General features: G+C 39.6%; 1 protein-coding gene across 1 annotated transcript; it reads right to left on the bottom strand.

Annotated features, from left to right (window-relative positions):
• Positions 1 to 6,700: 6,700 nt before the first annotated feature.
• Positions 6,701 to 13,832, bottom strand: MBOAT4 (membrane bound O-acyltransferase domain containing 4). Its single transcript, XM_033103883.1, has 2 exons — positions 13,399 to 13,832; positions 6,701 to 10,976 (listed from the first exon to the last, which is right to left on the bottom strand). The coding sequence occupies exons 1-2, from the start codon at positions 13,575 to 13,577 to the stop codon at positions 10,013 to 10,015; spliced, it is 1,143 nt and encodes a 380-aa protein (XP_032959774.1). The 5' UTR covers positions 13,578 to 13,832; the 3' UTR covers positions 6,701 to 10,012.
• Positions 13,833 to 15,529: the final 1,697 nt, after the last annotated feature.

Below are 15,529 nucleotides of genomic sequence, written 5' to 3'. Positions count from 1 at the left end.
AGTTTGTGGGTGTTTTTGAAATGAAAATATACTGCACACTTCAGTTTCTGAAGTGCGTTATCCATTTTAATAGTGTGATATAAAGCAGCTATGACATTAGTTATAACGTCATAGTCACTTCCAAAATAAAATTGAAGCCATAATAATAAATATTATAATGAAGCCCTGTGATTTTGAGCTATAGTAAAAGGATTGGTAATCTGGGGAATTAGAATTTTAAAATTTTTAACCGTTCACCGAAACAGCCATAGAAGGTTTTGTTGACATAAAAAGACTACTGATGATCTAAAGTCAAGGTTGTACTAGTTCTTAAATTTTCAGAACTTTTTTATGACTATGTGTTTTAATATATTTACTACCATTTATTATTGCTGTTTACAAACGTTTGAAACAGTTAAAGGTAAAAAATTAATCGGTGTGGTGGTACAATGTGAACAGAGAAAAGTACTGTTCTCTTTTATCAAACATGAATCTTGCTCCAAATTGTCCTACTTATAGTCTCATTGTATACTTTACAAAGTATAGATTACAGGTTCTTAGTGTCTGCTTTAATATGATTTTAGGGGGAATTGTCATAATCCAGATTTCTAGAGTTACTCTAGAATATTTTATTAAATGTGACTGGATTCATAAGTTTCAGATAAATTTGAATCAGTGTGTCAAGTGTAACAAGCAGCCATGCAGCAGTACTGTTAAATGATACGTACGTTTTAGATCTCAGGATGCTTTATAATGTATAAAATTGGTGGGAAATGCAAATTCATATTTCTTCCACCTAAACCTGTATTGTCCTTTCTATCAATGAAGATAAGGGAGCTATTTTATTACAGGCCTCCTAATTTACTAGCATTCCCAGGGAACAGAACATATCCCGTAAAATAAGTATTGCAGATAACTGAAGCTTAAGTCAAAAAGAACTAACACTTGCTAACTGGTAACCTGAATGAAAGCAAAAGATGTTCATTGTCTGCCAGTAGTGGAGTGCAGGCTTTGGTAGATGTAAGCTTTCTCAGGGGCTGACAAGATTCTGCATGCCACTGCTTTTAACCAGATGTAGGCGATTTGTGACTTTGGCAGTAGTTTCCTTACCTGGGTAGTAGTGGAAACTTCCTGACCTCTGGATTGCAGGTACAGATGGCTAGCTCCTTAACTTTTGTTCTCCCAAGCATTCCAATGATTTTTTTTTTTAAATCAACTTTAATACCAAGATAATTCAATGGGGAAAGAATAGTTTTTTCAACAAATGGTGCTGGGACAACTGGATATCCGTATGCAAAAGATTGAAATTGGATCCCTACCTCACACTGTATTCGAAAATTAACTCAAAATGGATCCCTACCTCACACTATATTCAAAAAGTAACTCAAAATGTAAGAGCTAAACTATGAAAGTCTGAAATTTACTTCAATGTAAATCTTCAATGACCTTGGATTAGGCAGTGGTTTCTTAGATATGACAAGCAACAAGCAACCAAAGGAAAAATATATAAATTGTGCTTCATCAAAACTTTAAAACTTTTGTGCTCAAAGGACACTCAAGAAAGTGAAAACACAACCTACGGAATGGGAGAAGATATTTGCAAGTTATACCTCTAATAAGGATTACGTATCCAAAATATATAACTTGTAACAGTGGAAAGACAACCCAATTAACAAATGGACAAAGCATCTGAATACACATTTCTCCAAAGAAGATACACATGCCAATAAGCACATGAAAAGATGCTCAACATTAGTCATTAGGGAAATGCAAATCCAAACCACAGTGAGATACGACTTCATACCAACTGGGATGGCTAGAATGAAAAAGACAGATAATAAGTTGGTGATGAAGCGCAATAATTCGAACCTTCATACAATACTAGTGTGAATTTAAAATGGTGCAGCTGTTGTGGAAAATAATTTGCAGTTCCTCAAAAAGTTAAATATAGTTACCATATGACCCAGCAATTCCACTCCTACAATATACATAGACAATTGAAAACATATCCATACAAAAGTTTGTACATGAATATTCATAATAGCTCAAAAGTGAAGTATCTGTTCTTTTGTGAAGCATCTTTACATTTTTTGCATATTTTACTGTACAGGCTCTTATTACTGAGTTGTAAAATCCTGTGTCAGATATATGTGTTACTTTTCCCATTGTAAGGTTTGTGTTTTGCTTTCTCGATGCCTTTCAAAAAGCAGAAATTATAGTCTAACCTCTTATATTAAGGCCTATGAGTCATCTCAAGTTAATGTTTTGTGTGTGGTATGAAGTAAGAGCTGAGGTTCATTTTTTTCTCCATATGAATATTCATTTCCAGCATTATTTATTGTTAAGACTATTTTTCCCCTTTGAAGTTTTGGCACTTTTGTAAAAAATTAATTGACCATATAAGTGTGAACCTACTGTAGCTTTATGGTAAGCCTTCATACTCTTCATTTTTTTCAAAAATTGTTTATGCTGGTCTTAGTATGTTTATATAAACTTTAGAAATAGATTGTCAATTTCTATTTTTTAAAAAGCCTATGATTTTCATTGGGATTTCATTGAATCTGTACATCAATTTGGAGGAGAACTGAAATCTTAACAGTTCTCTCAGTTACCTATTGCTGCATAACAAACCACCCCAAAACCTATTGTTTTAAATCAACAGTCATTTAGCTCATCAATCTGCAGTTTGGGCAGGGCAGAAGGTTCATTTCTGCTCCATGTGGTATCAGCTGAGGTGGCTTGACTGGTGGCTGGTGGATCATCTCCCTAGATGGCTCGTTTAATGCTGACAAATTGGTGTTGGCTGTCAGCTGGGAGCTCAGCCAGGATGAGGGCCAAGGCCTCTCTTTCTTTCCATATGACTCTACCTGTCCATGGAAATGTGGCTTCATCACAACATGATTGCCTGACTCCTAAGAGCAAATGTCCCGAGAAAACCAGTGAGAAGCATATGGCAATTTTATGACCTACCTTGAAAGTCACTTTCAAGTCACTGGGTCAGACCAGTCAAAAAGGTATCCTCCCCGCATCCAGGTTCAAGGGAAACGGCCATAGACCACTCAATGGGAAAAGTATCAATGTTATTTTGTAAGAAACACATAGGGAAAGGAATATATTATGGTGTCCATCTTTAGAAAATGTAAACCGCCACAATTTTGAATGTTTCAGTCAACATGTATATATCTCAAGTTTTTTTGTTTTTTTATTTTTCTCAGAAAATGTTTCGTAGTTTTTAGTATTTAGGTCTTATACTCATTTTACTATTACCGTGTTTTCCCAAAAATAAGACCTAGCTGGACAATCAGCTCCAATGCATCTTTTGGAGCAAAAATGAATATAAGACCCGGCATTGCATTATATTATATTATATTATATTATATTATATTATATTATATTATATTATACCTGGTCTTATATTAAGACTGGGTCTTATATTCATTTTTGCTCCAAAAGATGCATTAGAGCTGATTGTCCAGCTAGGTCTTATTTTTCGGGGAAACAGTAGGTTGGTGCAAAAGTAATTGCAGTTTTTGTAATTATTTTTAGCCTTTTAAACTGCAATTACTTTTGCACCAACCTAATATATTTTACTGTATTTATCCCTAAATATTTCAGGGTTTCTAATGTCATACTGGCATATTTTCTCTCAAACCTGAAGTGTGAAGTATGTTTGCATGGTTTCCATGTCTTGTTCCTGTTTAGGAAACTTATCCAAGGCTTTAATTTATTTAACAATAGGTAAACAGTATAATTTCATTTCATGAAAAATAATATGAAGCAAACAAAGGGTAAGGAGGTGGGAATGCTGTAGTGGAAAGGGGGTTTATTTTAGACAAGGTGGTTCTGTTCGTTTGAGCAGAGACATGAGTGATGTGAAGGAGCAGCCATATGTAGATTTGAGTAAGAACATTCTAGATTGAGGAAACAGTAATTTCAAAAGCTCTTAAGCTTACCATTTAGGCAGATAGAAGGAAGGTCAGTACAGGTAGACTGCAATGAAGAAGAAAAGGCCAAAGGTTAAGTTGGTAAGATTAGCAGGTAAACCGCACTGCCTTTTGTAAACTAATCTTAGAGGTGACATACCATCACATCTGTCATAAAATATTTGTCACACAGACCAATTTTGGTTGATTATGGGAAAATATGAATACCAGGGAGAGGAAATGGATCATTGGGGTTATCTTAGAGGTTTCTTATCACAGTGATTTTTACAGTTTTTGTTCTTTTCATAACAAGTTGGGGAAGGGAAATTCCTTAATATGACTTCACTCTGCCATATTTACCTAGTAGTCTTTTGCATAATTGTTTTCATGTAAATTTTTAAGCCTACACAAAAGTAGAGAAGAATATATTGAGCTCCTACGTCCCCATCATGCAGCTTCAACAATTCTTAACATGTGTCCAGTCTGTTCTATGTATATGTCCCCCATTTCCTCTACCCACTATTATTTTAATGTAAATCCAAGACATTTCATCTGTGGGTATCTCTAAAATGTGACCCGTTTATTTTTTAACATAAGCACAATATTATTACACCTGAAAAAAATATAATGCTTAAGTCCACACATTTACATAACTATGTAAATAGAAAAAATTATAAAAATAATATGTGCTTAGGGTTAGTTACATATTTAAGGAATGAGGAGGAAATTATCTTTGGTCTTTCCTTCAATCCTGAAAATGTTCCCTTGAACTCAGATTGTTATAGTATCACCCATTAGGAGTCAACACAGTGTTCTTTCTACAGGAAAATGCAATCTAAGTTCTAAATAAACAAAAGTTCTAAACAAACAATTTAGAAGAAAAGTTGAGAAAATATCCCTTTAGCAAGTCGATAACAGAAAATGCCACCCATGTTTCCACACTAGTGGATCCATTAAGGCACTCGATTTAATATACTCAGATTGGCCATGCAACTAAACCAAGGTAACAACTGCATTAAATGAATTGTACAAACTCCCTGCAAGTAAAAAATATATAAACATATAATTATCTCGATTGTAGCTTAAAAGGTATTGCTAAGATAGTTGCTGCAAAAACTGAGTCAAAGATACTTCCTTTGAAATAATCTCATCTCTATTATAATTGTTCCAGGACATGAGGCCCAAAGCAGATTAATATTACAAGTATTTAACATCAGCTGCCAAATATAGACTGAGAAATCAAAACTATTATGCAAGAAAGGGAGAGTCAAAGGAAGTTCATAGTGTTTTATTAGTACTAGGGAAATAATGTTTCCTCTCAGTTTTTTAGCAAGCCACAAAACTAGCAGTTTGTTCTTTTTATATGGTGAGAAATAATTGGAAGAAATATATGCCAGTTTATAAAGAACCTTAGACACTCAGCAGATTATCTTTTATTCTTCCTGCAAAATTTTTTGCTTGATGAATAGAAGCAGGTTGGGAGAAAGCTGCTTCACTTTTCCTATGTTGAAAAATTGACAAAGCACTTACACAATCATAATGCCTTCAGGTTTAAAAATAAAAGATATTTTATCCACCTTTAGTTTTGGCACACTAGGAAACTTGGGCCTGGAGGGGGAATGGCTGGGGTCACACAGGTGGTTAGTGCTAGCCCTGGGACTAAACCAGACCCTCTGCCTCCTAGAGAGGTTCTCTGGCTACTTCCCCACTGGGCTGTCTTGTTAACGTCAGAATCAGCAGTGATTATGAATCAAATGCTAAAGGAGCAATACCCATTTTACTAGACCTTTTTTTTAAAAAATTGCTTTGGAAATAGGTGCAGTTGAGAAAGGTCACATAAAATATAATCCCTTCACCTCTCAATGCTGAACCCCGAGATGATAGGGAACCAAGTTTCCTGCACCATCTGCTACCATGTTTCCCCGAAAATAAGTCCTAGCCAGACCATCAGCTGTAATGCGTCTTTTGGAGCAAAAATTAATATAAGACCCGGTATTATGTTATATTATACCCGGTCTTATATAAGACCCAGTGTTATATTATAAAGGCCCAGTCTTACATTAAAATAAGACCGGTTCTTATATTAATTTTTGCTCCAAAAGACGCAATAGAGCTGATGGTCCAGCTAGGTCTTATTTTCTGGGAAACATCGCATGTTACAAACATGTAAAGAATCTCTTGATCTGATCACTGTACTGTACACCTGAAACTGAAGTTGAACAATAATGAATGTCAACTATAATTTTATACATATATGTATAGTTACAAGAAGCGGAGTACAGCATTAGGAATAGAGGCAGTGGAAATGTAATGGCTGAATGCGATGTCAGAGGGGTAGTGGATGGGGGAGGGGGGTTGTCACTGTGTGAGGGATATAAATGATAAATGTCTATTACATTGTTTTGCACCTGAAACTAATACAAAAGAAAAAAAAAGAAAAAAAGAAAATGGAGCACATTGCAGGTAAAAATAAATCTGTTGGAAGTGGCTTGAATCTGTAGTCTAATAGTTGGCATTTTAATCAGGATAATTACTAACGATTGCCATTTATTCTTTTATAGCAGTTGGTCACTGCAATACCCATAATCTATTGGTCTCTACAGTGTTCCTATGAGAACGGAGGACAAACAGCTCTTTCACACCCACGGAACCTGCTTCACCATCAACCTGCTCCTCATTGTTAGATCCCTTTCCCTTCACCCAGGATTGGCAGGCTGGCTGCCAGGACCTCTCAGGTGACCAGAGAGACAGCTCATTTGCCTCCAGGAGGTCGGTCACATAGGCTGAGTAGCATCCTTTGGACAGAGGTAAAACTTGGCTTCCTTGGCACTTACCTGGTTGGAAAGATCTAATCCTTGCCATGACAAACTCCTCAAAATTCTCCATCTGGGCCTCCTTTCCCATGTTCTCATGGAATTGATGAACAAGGATTGGATGTGTATCAGTGAACTCTCCCTGTGTCTGCTTTATAAAACTACATGGGTAAAAAAAAACCAAGACTGGATTGTCTCCTGTGGAGAAGTTTAACAATTAGGGTGGATCGCCAAGTCTGGGTTCCAGTTTAGATCCACTGGCTACCTATTGGTCACGGCACCTGCCAACAGAGTAAAACCAGCACAGGTGAGGGGTTACCTATGCATTAGGGGGACGTGAGCCTAGCTTATCCAAAATAATAGGTCAAGAGGTGACCTTAAGTTTCCATGGAACATTTATTAGGTAATGCCATTTCACAAATAATGGTATCTGTAGTTCCTTGGTGCTCTTAGGAAGACACATTTTGTGGCTTTCTGTTAAATAATTTTCTGATTAAGCTTTGCCAGGATTCTGAGCTTTGCAGTTATCATGGCTTATCCCATTTTCAGGGGTTTCTTAATCACCAGAATTGCACACAATGATATTTTCAAACAACTGGATAGGGTCCCCTTCTACCAAACCCCCAAAAAATGTTACAGTAATGGCTCCTACCAAGCCCTTCAGAGTGATTGATAAAAGGTGGGAGGCCAGGGGTCAGGATACGTATGCCCACTGGGGGCTGTTTCAATGAGTCGCTCAGCACTAATACTTGGCCCACAGAACCTGATTCACTTGTCCAGGGCTCCTGTCTACAGGCTGTTGGCCCCTTCCTTGCATTTGTAGAAGATAAGCATGATTTGTCAAAATACTGTTCTGTTTGGGCCAACAAATGGGCCAGAACAAGACATAAAGCAGGGGAGGCCTGGGGGCGACTTCTATATCAAACGAGAAGAAAAACATCAAATCCAGTTCTGGAAGCAAGTCAGAGCCATGAGATTAATAAGAGAGGTGAATAAGCAGGTGCTACCAGTCATGTATCCAAGGGAAACAGGCAATGGGTAGAGTCTTGGGAGTGACAGAATCAGTAATTGAAGGAAAGGAAAACTAAAGTTGCCAATTACTGAGGGAGCATCTGGGGCAGGAGTCTGGAACAGGAGTTAAGTCTTAACAAAGGAAATGAAGACTGGAAGAAGATCCATTCTCCCTATTCTTTACCCTTCTTGGATCCCAGGATCACATTTCTGCAGACAGATGGTTCCTGCGGGCTTTGACTTTTTTCCCTGAGATTGAAGTCTCTCAAATCTCACTGTTCTTTATCCTGTCCAGCTTCATGAAACCCTTCCTCTAGGTTGCAAATAGAAGGGATGGAAATAGATGTTCTAGTTTTAACCAATCAGAGGAGCAGGAATTATCCTTGGCCATCAACAGAGACCAAGGGCCATAAATTTGGAGACTGAATTGCATTTCAAAAGACTACTAAGCAACTAATTTTAAAAATTGAACATTCTCTCATAAGCATTTCCCTAAACATTAAAACCACTCACTTAAAAATGATTGAAGTGTAACATACTACAGAACTTACGTGTATCTTAAGTGTGGAGTTCTAAGGATTTTCACAAACTGACACATACATACATGTAGTCAGCTCCCCAGAAGTGCCTCTCTGAAAAGCACCCATTGTTAATAGCTCTGTAGTCTATCATAATTTGCTTAACTATTCTGCTAATGTTGACTATTTTCTTTTTCTATAATAAATAGTGCTGCAATGATTATTTAAATTTTCTCCCAACTTACTACACTACCACCACCACCCCACTTGCCTTTCCGGTTGGAATCTCAATAAGGATCATTAGTTTAGTAACATGTTCGTAATGCTCCTGGAGTCATTCAAAACGCCCTTGACTATGTCTACCATTTCCCCCTTGTCTATTGTCCCCAATCCTGGGAAACCCAATTGGTCTGTGTTGTCTCCTTTAAGCTACTGACTGTGGTGTGAGGAGTAGAGTATTGTGATGATTCAGGCCAGCCATGGAACAGAACGCCCATGCCATCTGTTCATCCAAGTCCTCGCTGCTTGTTGTGTTAGATAGTCTGTGTGCTAAGACTAGGATGTTTGCTCTCTTCATGTTAGTGAGTGATATTGACCAAGAACTTGCTAAGTGACCTATGACTTCTAACTTAGTATTATTTTTGTCAGGCTTTAAATAGTAAAAGCTTGCAATTTTATATTTTGAGAAGGATGAAAATGATTGGTTTGGGAAGTTTAGATAATTGTACAATGCTTCCTATGGTAGAGGAGATGTAATCCTGGGTAAGCAGGTGATTTTAAGCAGTACACAAATACACATCTTTCATTTAAACAAGTATGTGTTTCTTTTAGTGAGTACTAGAATAAAATATAATTAGGACACTAAACCCAGTTTTCACCAATGCCAGTTCTTAAAAAGAGGGAAGGCTTTTAAAGTAAGTGGAGTTAAAGTTGATTTAAAGAAAACTAGTAATTATATACTAGTCCAGGAGGCCTGCAGATGGGTAGGGTGGTGAAAGTGCTAGTTAAATGGCATTGCTTCACTGTAACTTGGAGGTGCGACATCTTTCTCTCAGTGTATTTTAAATCCTCACAGAGGAAGGAACAGAGGGAATTATTTAGGATATGTTGAGAAAAAGGAACCAGACCCTCAAAGTTGTGCTAAAACAGTGCTTGCTTCTTGTTACAGGTCTCTTCATGTGACATATTTCATGAATCAGTTTTATATTTAATAATTACGTAAGTGGTTATCAAGTCTTAGCTGCATTTTCAGTTTATTAACATATCTCTGAAATAATATCAGCCTTTTCATTCTTAGACCAAATTTTTCAGCTTAATAAGGATGAGTCTCTAGTTCATGTAACAAGCCAATATAATGGGATTTAAGTGTTGTTTCGTTGGTGTTTTTGTCTTGCTAAACTCACATGCCAGGATCAAGTGGACCAATCGGACACTCAATTTTTAGAAGTCCATGTATATACCATTTGCCATTTGGTTCATAGTACCTTATGTTTTTATGTATCGCTTTACTTAAACTGCTCTACACTGAAACTGTAAACTACAAGGGAAGAAACCACATCTTTTTTCTTTTGGGGATCCTCTGTACCAGTATAATAGCTTGCTAAAATAGACACGCAAATTACTATGGCAAGATATCAGGTATATTCATGCAATACTTAAAAAAACCTTTTATTATGGAAAAGTTCAAACATATGCATCTACAACGCACCATCTGTCACTTTCTAAATTCTGTGTCATGGATGTATAAGACGAAGGCTGGGGAAAGATGTCAGTTAAATTTATACTTTCTCTTTGCTAACAGAAAAAGCAAAATACAGTACACCATAGGAAAGACACTGTTGTAAGAATTACACAGCAGCCAGAGAGAGGAGAGGCTCCTGACCTCCACGGCCAGCATTACGTAGGCAATGATGAGTTGGGTGTGGGCCCAAGTGACAGTTCTATAGACCAGCTGCATCGGCCAGGATCTGATAAACAAATTGGCAAAGGTGTGAATCAGGTAGTCAGCTTCCACCATCACAGCCCAGCAAAGGAAACCAAACACCTGTCCGGGATGGAGTCCATGCCACCAGGCAGAGAAGGCAAAGGTCTGCAACAACGGCCAGGCCCTGCCATGCTGGAAAATGAGGCGTCTGAGCCACCGAGCTGTGCTTTGGTTCCACTTTCTCGTGAACAGGGATATCCTGTGGGTTGTTTCCAATGTCCAAATGTCCGCATCATGGATGTATCCCTCCTCCCCAGGGCTCTGACCAAACTCAGATCCAAAGCCCGCTGCACAGAGGAGGGAGTCATCCAGGAGCCAGTGGGAGTAGTAGGTGAGTTTGAAGAGCCCAGCTGTGGACCACATGACACAGATGCACTGGAGTTGCTGGCAGTCGGCCAGTCCCGCGCCTGCACTCACCACCCCCCTCATAACCACCTTTAGGCACTCTAGTCCCAGAATCTGCAGACCCCTCCAGGTCAGAGCACAGAAAGAGTGCCTGGGACACAAAGAGCTGGACCCTTGAACACGAGCCTGAAATCTCTGGAAAGAACACAGAGGGCCTCCTAGGAGAGCAGGGAAAAAGAGCAAGTAGCTGAAGTAGGGCAGTGCCTTACACAGATGCTCAAACAAAGAGCTCCTGCTCCTGATGCCTCCTGGTGCTGCCTCCACTTTTCCCTCACAAATATCCAGTGAGAGGGATGTGACCCTCTGGGTCAAGAGCATGAGGGAAGAAAGAGTGATGCACAACCTGAAAGAGATGTTTTTTAAAATGTAAAAACACTCCGTATTTATTGCACCCCATTCCAGTCCCTCCACACAACCCCACAGAAAATGGGGGCCTCTGAACAATTAAGATCAATCCCACGACCTGCAGTGTCCCCCTGCCGTGACTCTTGGAATGGGCGGCCAGTTGGCTCAGTTGGTTAGAGCGCAGTGCTCATAACACCAAGGTCGCCAGTTAGATTCCCACATGGGCCAGTGAGCTGCGCTCCACAACTAGATTGAAAAAAACAATGACTTGACATGGAGCCGAGCTGTGCACCCCCAACAACCAAATTGGAAACGTCTTGACTTGGAGCTGATGGGTCCTGGAAAAACACACTGTTCCCCAATATTCCCAATAAAAATTTGAAAAAAAAAAGAATCTTGGATTAATTGAGAACCACAGGCTACTCTGGGCAGGATCAAAAGGTAAATGCGGAAATTAATCATTAGAGAAGGAAATAAAAGAATCACAAGAAATATTGTGCGGAAATATTGATTATAATATTTCTATGAGTGGTTTATAAAGATTAGGATCAGGGCCCTGGGAGAAATTTGCCATAGAAAAAACAAACACTTAGTAGCAAAGAGATGACAGGAAGTTGAAGATTTTAAACAGGAACAGTTCCTGACTGTAAGATTCTGAGGGCTTCAGGATTTGTGCTGAGAAACAGTGAGTCAGGCTAGAGGTGAAGCTGTGCCCTGAGTCCTTAGCATTTGAGGTGTGTTCTCAACCAATTGCCTGAACTGTTCCCGCTGCACCATCACAGAGTAGAGAAGATCCTGCTGACAAGATTATTGGGGAGAAAATTAATGAAAATTACAGCGACGTTTTCTACAATCAGGAATGTTCTCCTGTGGAGAGAAAACAGCACAGTTTCCCAGTTGCTGCTGTTTCTATCTGTGTGTCTGGGGATATAACGACAACTGACCTCCCCATTTGACTTACCCTGACAGTAAGCAAAGTAGCCCCCAGATGCCACCAACCCCTGTTCTTTCACCTTCTGTTAAGGGCTGAATGTGTCCCCCATAATTTCATATGCTGAAGTCCTAACCTCCAGTACCTCAGAATGTGACTGTATTTGGAGTAGGGTCTTTACAGAGGTGATTACATTAAACAGAAGTCATTAGGGTGGGCCCTAATCCAATATGACTGGTGTCCTTATAAGGAGGAGAGATTAGGACGCAGACACACACAGAGGAAAGACCATGTGAAGACACAGGGAGAAGACGGCCATCGACAAGCCAAGGAGAGAGGCCTCAGCAGAAGCTGAACCTACCAACACCTTGATCTTGGACTTCCAGCCTCCAGAGGAAATAAATTTCTGTCGTTTGAGCCACTTGGTCTGTGGGACTTTGTTATGACAGCCCAAGCAAACTAATACATCTTCGATCTCAGCTTGGGTTCAGCCTTCCTCCTGTCCACCTAGATCCTGCTTAACCTTCCTCCAGCCCCATCAGGTCTTGGCTTCCTACGGAAACCCTAATTCACCACGTCCCAATCAGTACCCTTCACTCCCTGCCCACCTGCCATCTTGCCTTTTCTCCAGAGACGCAAACCCTGAAGCTTTAGTGAAATAGTCACAAGAAAGAAAAGGACTCTAGGTTTAGTAGGGACAGCAAAGTGAGTGAATCAATGGCTGGCTAAAATCAGAGAGGTAGCCCACCTCGACAGGTTAAAGCCCCCGTTCTCTGCGTGACCTTGGATCCATGCCAATTGTGATAACAGGGGGAGCCAGGACAATAGGCCTCAAAATCATGGAGACATGTTTCCCCCTAATCTTGGTGATCTCATTGATTCATGAAAACACTTCTCTATGCTGTAATTAGTGCCTGATTTTTTATTTCCTAGATATTGGGTGACTTCCCTTCTGGAAGGATGGAGCACCTGAGTCCCAATGAAGGTACAACTCTAACACAGCAGGTGCTAAGGAAGGGCAACAAAGGTTTACAGTGGATTTATACCTCTCCTGTCCTCCTAAAGGGGAAGGCAGGCTGCTGGCTGTGTGTCTAAACCATGTGAGGTAAGCAAACTGTGTTTAGTCACTTCCAGGCAGGCCTCATCTGTGGGCCCTGGGACTCCTGGATCAACCCCTTTCTCAGGCACAGTGATACTTACAGCTAAGTGCCAGACACTGGGCTTCATAGGTAACACATGGTTGTTATTAGTAGTCACATAATTACATTTAATTCATTACCTCTAACATAAGAATCTTGCAAGATAGGAATTATTGTCCCCCTACCGCACACTTTTTTTGAGAAAAAGAATTTGAGACCAAGAGAGGTTAAATGACTTGCTCAAGGTCATACTGCTCAAAATGCAAAAACACCCAGTTCTCTCCACTACCACCACAGTACAAGCAAACCCTCAGTCGCTTCAGTACAACCAAATAAACAAACTGCCTTACCTCATAGAAGGAGGTTCTTGCAGATAATACTCAGTGTAGTGCAGACCCAGGTGACACAGCGTCTGCCAGCTCATCTGAAAGAAGAAAGTCCACCTGTGCACTTCCCGTGGGCCCAGTGAGTAGATCAGAACCACAGAGCACAGAGCAGGGATGAAGACAAGCAGAGCCAAGGAACCCATAGCAGCCCAGGCCAGGGTGCCTCCTCCAGCCAGGAGGAAGAGGTACCTGAAAAAAAAAGGACCACCTGTGAGACCGACTTAGAACAGTGCAACACATGAGTCACTTCAGAGGTCATTCTGGGTAACCCAATTGAGTCAGGCTTCCCATAACACCTAAAGAAGTCAAACCGTTATCACTCCAAAATCTTCCATTTGTTTTTCTGAAGGAAAAAACCATGGGAGAAAGAGCCAGAGTCAATTTGTGAACGATTACCTCAAGAGACAAACCTTGATTCCTGACTCAGTGAGCCTGGGAGCCTCTCTTTGATACTTACCTTTCAAGTAGGAACAACACCTGTCCCTAACCATCCTGTGGGTAGCAGATCCAGAAGGTTTCCTAGTAGGGACATCTTCAAAATCTAGTGGTATAAAAATGATGTCAATCTAGTGTTGAGAACCTAGGAAAGCTCTCTAGATATCATTTCATTGAGATGAATCTCTTTCCTTTTCACAGGGTGTGTGTGAGAGTATGTGAGAGAGAAAAAAAAACAACTCAATGCCTCCCTTGGTAAGTGTTTGAAAACTCAATGAGAAAATCTTTATAACTGCCCTTAATCCTCTCCACTGTAACTTTACTGATATCATGAGTTAGTGTTTTTTGTGATGTAAATACCCATATCAATGAAGTGGTTTGTGGACACGACTCCCTTGGAAGCCAGTAGATGCCCTGGGAGATTTCACATTCTGTAGACTTGGTTCTTCTTTCCACAGTATAGGGAAGTTTTCTGTCTTTTTGTTTGTTTTTCATTGGTACCAAATTAATAAATCTAAATGAAGAGGTCAGAAAATGTGCAAAACAGGGACTGACTAGTCAGGGACAGGGAAACTGAGTCAAAGAGCACTATGTTTTCTGTACGTCACAAGGCATGTGTCATGACACCGTGACACACTGACGTTGCACACCATGGTGAAAATTCTTTCCTGAGGGAGATTGGTAGTTGCCTCAGTGTGAGAAGCTCTATTACACAGGCCCTGAGCCATTCCTGTGCTTCTCTTTGAGCCTGTGCTTGGGGTGACGCCTCCCAAAACCACCCCAGTTAACACTGTGATCCAAACCTTCATTTCCCAGCTGTGGGAAAGTAAGGGGAACTCTTATTCCTTACACAGCAGAAGTAGCAGCCTGAAACAACACTCTACCCAGAGGCAACTGCCCTGGGGATTTGCAAACATTAAAATGTCTGTACATGTACAACGTAGAACGAATGATTTTTTGAGCACTTATTTTATTCTAGGCATTGTGCTAATAATCCCTTTATAAGAAATATCTTTATTTAAGGGTTATTATTTCCATTTTACATATAAACCTAAGAGAGTTTATTCACAAAGGACACTCAGGAAGTGAGGGGCCAGGATGCAGCAGGCTGACTCCAGAGCCAGCCATCTTAATCCTATGGAAATTAACTCTCATTTTGTAAGTGTTTTGCTTCTTGTTTGTGATCCTTTCTCAATAGAAAATGTTTTTACAACTGCCTGCCCCATCACCTAAATGAAGGTAGGGGCTGGCAACCAGTTGTGAACATGTAGTAACACTACATAGTTTAATCAAATTCGGCCATCCTAACTAATTGCTAGAAACAGTTAAATTTTACTTAACAATCCCCCATATATAAATATCCTAATTTCCAAAATAAGTGAATTATTAGGAGGTAGCCCTTTGGCAATGGATTTTCACTTTACAAAAGGATATTCCACAAAACTTTTAAAAAATAGGAACTGTCTCCAGTGTACTGAGATTATTAGCTATAAAAAAAAATCATTTCAATCAAGTTATCAAGTATCTAGTGACAATTTTTGAACCCCAGTGACAATTTTTGAACCCCAGATTGAGGTATAGCTAATCTAACAAAATTTGTTTTGACTTATTTCATTTCTCTAAAAAAAAAAATCATACAAAAGTATTTTAAAAATCACAG

This window comes from Rhinolophus ferrumequinum, chromosome 4 (genome assembly GCF_004115265.2).
Source record: "Rhinolophus ferrumequinum isolate MPI-CBG mRhiFer1 chromosome 4, mRhiFer1_v1.p, whole genome shotgun sequence".
Taxonomy (NCBI): Eukaryota; Metazoa; Chordata; class Mammalia; order Chiroptera; family Rhinolophidae; genus Rhinolophus; species Rhinolophus ferrumequinum.
Note: the sequence above shows the minus strand (reverse complement) of the source record. Positions and strands in the feature narration are given on the sequence as shown.